This window comes from Vicia villosa, unplaced genomic scaffold, assembly GCF_029867415.1.
Source record: "Vicia villosa cultivar HV-30 ecotype Madison, WI unplaced genomic scaffold, Vvil1.0 scaffold7, whole genome shotgun sequence".
Lineage (NCBI taxonomy): Eukaryota > Viridiplantae > Streptophyta > Magnoliopsida > Fabales > Fabaceae > Vicia > Vicia villosa.
In genome coordinates this window covers 2,356,559-2,362,921 of record NW_026706810.1, presented here as the reverse complement: position 1 = coordinate 2,362,921, position 6,363 = coordinate 2,356,559, and the positions used below count along the sequence as shown (strand labels likewise).

Genomic DNA, 6,363 nt, shown 5'->3' with positions numbered 1-6,363 from the left:
TTTAACTAAATAGGCTTATAAAAAAGCCTAAGCCTTTTCTATTTAAAAATAATGTGTGGCCTGACCTGAGCCTATATAGGCTGGCCTTTAGGCCCCTGTTAGCGGCCTGGCCTATTTCCACCCCTGTTAGAAATGCTCTTAATTTGGTTTAACGGAAACAATTCCCTTCAATTTATAGAAATAAATGACATTCATTTAGTAGCATCCAAAACTTATTTGGTTTGGCCATTTAAAAAGTATTAATAAACAAAAAATCATCAAGAATGATCTTTACCTTTAAATTTGCTTCTTTTTGTTGTGCTTACTCCAAAAAAAAAAAAAAAAAACACTCTTATGTTCTGGGTTTTGGGTTCAGTGGTTTTTCAATCTTATTTAACCCCATATATGAATATAAATACATAGCTTCATAAACCAAATTAATGCCTTATAGTTACTGTACATAATTCATCTTACTCTTTGGTTGCAAATCCAATAAAAAAAAAAACATCTATCTTTTTGGTTCTAAGTATTACACCATATTGTCCCTTTCTTCGGTACTTCCTTGATGGTTTGAATTTTAACCAAGACACAACTGTTGTAGCCCAGATTTTTTACCGTCTCTCTTGTCGCAAATCTCGGCAAAGTTGCATAAACCATCCTTTTTAATTCAAACCTGAAATCTGCAGTTATAAATAAAATGATCACCTCTGCACAGCAAAAGAGAATATACTAAACTACTCAACCACGCTATCGCCTCCCAAGGGGAATGTAGTTCTTATCAACTGGAGTTTTCTCCTCTTTGAATGGTTGGGTAGATGGGTCAGAGAGACTGGGAACTCTAGAAACACTTCCCTTCCCTCTTTTAGCGTTTGGTCCCACCACTTCTATCATGTATTTCCACCCATCAATTGGCCTCCTCCGGCTAAATATGTGAGTCTTGATAAAACTAGCAATCTGCATACAAGTTTTATAAAATAACGAATGATAAATGAGCATGAAAAACCAAGAATATATTTCATGATATCTAGAAACAATACAAGGCTTCATAATGGGACCGAAAAGGTAACATTGCAATTAATTTTTTTAATCAGCACCTGAAATTTGCTGTAAGCAATTCGTCGCTCAAATTCCTGCATAAGTATATCTTCTTCTCTCTGGGACATCTCCCATATATTTCCATCTTGATTTTTTGATATCGTTTCCCACCCATCAGGCATGTTTTTGAATTCAGAAGTTTGAAATTTTGCATTGTTCAGATCATTATTGCCGGAGTCAAAGATGCTGCAGTTGTCAAAAGGATTATGTACAAGTAAAAGAGCATGTTCGGAATATAAAATCAATCTTGACCTTTTGAACATTCTCCTATAGATTTACACTCATATGATAGATTGAAACTGTCTCAAAACTATCACATTAACAACATATGATAGCATATGAGTCAAAACTATCATATGAATCAAAATTCCTATAGGTCTATCACATTAACAACATAGAGTTTGGTTACTATCATATCAGTCAAAACTGTCTTTGTATTAAATTGAAAATTTTACCCTAAACTTCACATCAAACATACTTTTAAAGTAAAAACATCAAAGCATAAATCAAAATCACTACACTACAAATTCAATTCTACCTAAATCCATTTCACATAACATGATCAAGTTCATTCAAAATCACTTAAACCCAAACACAAGTAAACACAATCCATGGATTATTAGCATGTCTAAAGAACCCTAAATACTCAACACATAAAATAAATTCAAACTGTGAAAGAAAGAGAAAGAAACATACTCAGAGCAACTATTAAGCAATCTCTGAATATCATCATCACCAGCAAGAACATCAGAATCCCCCAACTTAGCTTCCTCAAGTTTCTCAATCTCCTTACTCCAAAGACCAGCATGCAGCTTCTGCTTCTTCAACCTATAATCCTTCTTAATATTCTCCAAACTATAAAGCGCACCGTTTTCCTCCTTTTTCTCATTATCCTCCTTCTTCGAACCTTTTCTCCTTTCGTTCCAGTTCTCATTCATCTCCTCCACGAACGCCTTCGTTTCCGCGTCGGCCTCTGTGACGAAGTTCACGTCCCCCTCCCATGAAGCTCGCGCTTTTGGTGTTAGGTCTTGTGGTAGCCACGCGGACTCCCACGCTTCGTTCCATTCGTCTTCGCCGCTCCGTGAGTTGCGGATTGAAAGATGACGTGTTGTTGCTGGGAGGTTGAGGGTGGGTTGTAATCGGAGATTTGGTGTGAATTGCTTTGCTGTTGCTGTGATTTTTCGAAGGGTTTGCATTTTTTTTTTTGGGTGATCTTTGAAGGGGAGAAAGTGAAGTTCAGTGTTTTGCTCTGGTTTGGGGGAGAAGATGGGGTTAGATGATTGGGCCTTGAATGGGCTTTTCGTGTGAAAATTATAGATAATTCCTTTGTTGACTCTGTGGAGTAAAAGTATCTCCGACAACACTTACAAAAATTTGATGAAAACACCGCCCGAAAATTGGAAGTTTGGTTAATTCGGATATGTATATCCGAAAAAATTCAAAAAAATTAGACAACTTCTTTATCCACCCCCAACCTTCTTAGGAACCACAGCAAAATTTCAAAAACGCCCATATATTTCGGAAGTGCACTTCCGAAGTAAAAAAAAAAGGGTGATTTCGGAGATGTATCTCCGAAATCATTTTTTCAAGTAAAAAAAAAGGTATTTTCGGAGATGCATTTCCGAAAAAACGCGCGTTTTGCTGTTTAAATCAAACAGTCTCCCCCCATTTTTCAGTTTACCCTAAAACATCAAAACTTCAAAATCACCAATCATTTGCGCCTACACAAATCAAAGGCTACTTCAAAACAACAACAAATTTCTCTCCAACCTTCAAAGACTACTTCAAAAGCACCATCAATATCACTTTGAATCCGTAAGTTCTCACAACTTTAACTCTAGGATTGAAATTTATATTAGGGGTATTATAAATTAGTATAATGTAGTAGGTTTAAGTTAGTATATGTCACTGTGTATGTTTAGATAGGAAAAAATTGATTTTGAAGCATTTAGGGTAAGAATAAAATTTTCTGCAAAAATGAAGTCGCAGGTGTTTTCGGAAGTGCATTTTCGAAAACACCTCCATGATCAGTTTCGGAAATGCACTTCCGAAATAAACTCAAAATTGTTTTTTTTTTAATTTTCTGGATTGTTTCGCCTTCTTATTAATTTCAATTTTTCAGGAAATGTCAGGAAACCCCGCACGTCTTAGACAGGGTAGGGAGACCCAAACCGCATCGGCTCGACGCGAGCGGGCCTCACAGTTGGGATCGACACGGGGACGGGGTCGAGTACCCGTCCAACCGGATGAGGCGCCTGCTGGTTCCTCGACTGGATCTAGGGGTCGGCTGGCTCGGACGTCTTTCTCTCGTGAGGAGGTACGGGAGGAGGAGGAGATCGAGAAGGAGGTGAGACACGAGGAGGAGGAGATACCTGATGATGACCCTCCGCCCGGGGAGGAGGAGGGCTACTCGGAGCTCCTAGACCAGCACACGAGGAGATCTTGGAGAACCAGCAAGCCGAGGATGACCATGCCACTGATCTGCTGCCGATATGCCAGCGGATAAAGATGCTTGAGCGGGACGCATTGGACCGGGGTGTCATTGAGCACGGCGGTCCAGAGGTGTTTGCCATCGCGGAGAGGATGGTCGGTGACGCGGTTGGTACGGCGGCATATACGAGGCAGAGGAGGTCCCAGGGAGTTAGGGTTAGGCATACTCAGTAGCAGTTGCCTATTTATTTTTTATTCTTGACTTTTTGTATTCAGGTTGTATTATTTTGACATTTACGTACACTATTTTTTGTATATATAATATTAGTATTTTATTCTAATTTGCGCGTTATATTTAGTTTATATCAAGCACTGTTTACATTAAGCACTATCGTTTGCATTGTCGTTTAATTTAAAATACAGGACTAACCATTGTTTAGAAAACAAAAAAATAACTTCCTGCATATTTCGGATATGCATCTCCGAAAACACCCAAAAATGTGAAAATGGGTGTTTTCGGAGATGCATATTCGAAAACACCCATAAATTGGTGTTTTCGGAGATGCATCTCCGAATTCTGGAAGAATCTGGAAAAAAAAGACTTTGGAGATTCATCTCCGAAGTTAGGGATATTTTGGGGATTTCAGCAGGGGTTCTCTCGTCAGGGGGGTCTATAAAGAAATTGTCAAAAATTTTATTGATTAATTCGGATATGCATATCCGAATTAACCAAAATCTCAAATCATAATATCTTAAAATTGATATAATTTATAAGTTATGAATAATAATGATGATAATTATACCGTTCATTATTTGATAAATTTCATATTACTAATTATTAAAATTATCACTAATACAAAACAATTATTATTATATAAAAAAATAAATACATTAATAATTATTCAATAAAAATATAAAATAAAATAGATGAATAAGAATAAAATTATTTACTACTTTATTTTTATTTTAATATAAATTTTAAATTACATAGTTTTTCAAAATAATAAATAAAAATCACAAATATAAAAATTATTTTAATAACTAATTATGATAAAAAAAACCATTTTTCATTTAATTTAAAAAAACTATAAGAAAATTTTGTCTTAATTTTATTTAGTAAATAAATTTTACATTTAATTTTATATAATTCAAACTTTACTTATCAAATATAATAAAAATATTTTTCATTTATATAAGTGAGTAAAAAAAATTTAACTTTAAATTTTTTTGGAAATTGTGTTTATAAAATGAACTTTTTTAACTAAAAAATTATTTTTGAAAATTAGTTTATGAAATAATTTTTTTATGTATCATAAAAAATAATAAATAAATAGTAAATAAACTTCTTTATTATTATTATTAATTATATATTATTAAATTGTATTGATTTTATTTTTTTTAAGAAGTATTGAATTCTTTCGGATATGCATATCCGAAAAATTTCAAGACCAAAAATTAGAATATTTCAGATATGCATCTCCGAAGACACCCCTTTTCCAAAAAAAAAATGTGACTTCGGAGATGCACTTCCGAAGTCACACTTTTTTATAAAAAAAAAGTGTCTTCGGATATGCACATCCGAAATAACCTTTTTTCCAAAAAAAAAAGACTTTGGAGATGCACTTCTTAAATATAGGGGTATTTTTTGGTTTTCACCATGGGTTCCTAAGAAGACATGGGGTCTACAAAGAAATTGTCAAATTATATGGGCTTGAAACAACCATACTAGACCAAGAAATATATACCGGGTATGTAACACCCTTCTAAACCCCGCGGCAATTAAGCAATTTAATCAGAGTAACATGCACAAGGGCGTCACAATTAAATATAAATAAAAATCATCAGTCGTACGTCATGCATTCACGGAAGAAACAATCTTAACATAACTCATAGAGTAAATATCTCATGTTTTACACAGCGGAATAAATCATCAAAACTAGCATTACATCGTCAATGCTTTCAAACCTCAAATAATTTAAACAAAACCGAGTTGTTATCATAAACTCAAAAACAGCGTTTCCCCCAGTGTTACACCTATCAGAGCATGACCCGACGCTAAACAACATATCGACTCATGAGCTAATCCTCACCGAGTCGGAGCCGCTATCCTCAATCTGAAAAATATAGTGTAAGGGTGAGTCTCATTTACAATTAACAAATATTATTGCATTACAAATAACAATACATCAATAGTTACATTGTTCACCCAATTCATCTATATTCAGATAATCTATCATCCACACAATCACATAAAACCAAAACATAACAATGAAATCCATTCAGTCATGTTATCAAATTCATGCATATGAATGCAACTGACTCTATGCATGTGGTACCAAACATCACCAGTGGAAATCATCCACCGACCGATCTATCATCATCCAAATACGGCCCTGCCAGCACAGATTCCACACAATGGGAATCTTGCCCTTCACTGAATCCTCTCATCATTAGGATTCAGCCCTCATCAAATGGTTATGAATGCATGCAAACATATATATATATATATATATATATATATATATATATATATATATATATATATATATATATATATATATATATATATAACATACTTTTATCATCATCATTTTATGAGTAGCATCATCTTTACTCCCCTCATCATCACTCATCATCATCATAAGCATAAGCATGTTCACATATATACATTAACATCATTCAATAAATTTCCAAATCATCATTAAAACACAAAGTCATAATCACAAGGTTTATCCTCCTCAAATGGCACACAAAACAGGCCTACGGATCAAAAGTTACGCATCATTGAACTTTCAAAGAAAATAACAAAACAGAATTTTAACACACAGCGACCATACGCTTATCACCAAGCCTATACGC

General features: G+C 34.4%; 1 protein-coding gene across 1 annotated transcript; it reads right to left on the bottom strand.

Annotated features, from left to right (window-relative positions):
- Window positions 1–236: 236 nt before the first annotated feature.
- On the bottom strand, window positions 237–2,375 carry LOC131643070 (protein GAMETE CELL DEFECTIVE 1, mitochondrial-like). Its single transcript, XM_058913214.1, has 3 exons — window positions 1,771–2,375; window positions 1,074–1,260; window positions 237–933 (listed from the first exon to the last, which is right to left on the bottom strand). Exons 1-3 carry the CDS (start codon window positions 2,268–2,270, stop codon window positions 727–729), a joined length of 894 nt encoding a protein of 297 aa, XP_058769197.1. The 5' UTR covers window positions 2,271–2,375; the 3' UTR covers window positions 237–726.
- Window positions 2,376–6,363: the final 3,988 nt, after the last annotated feature.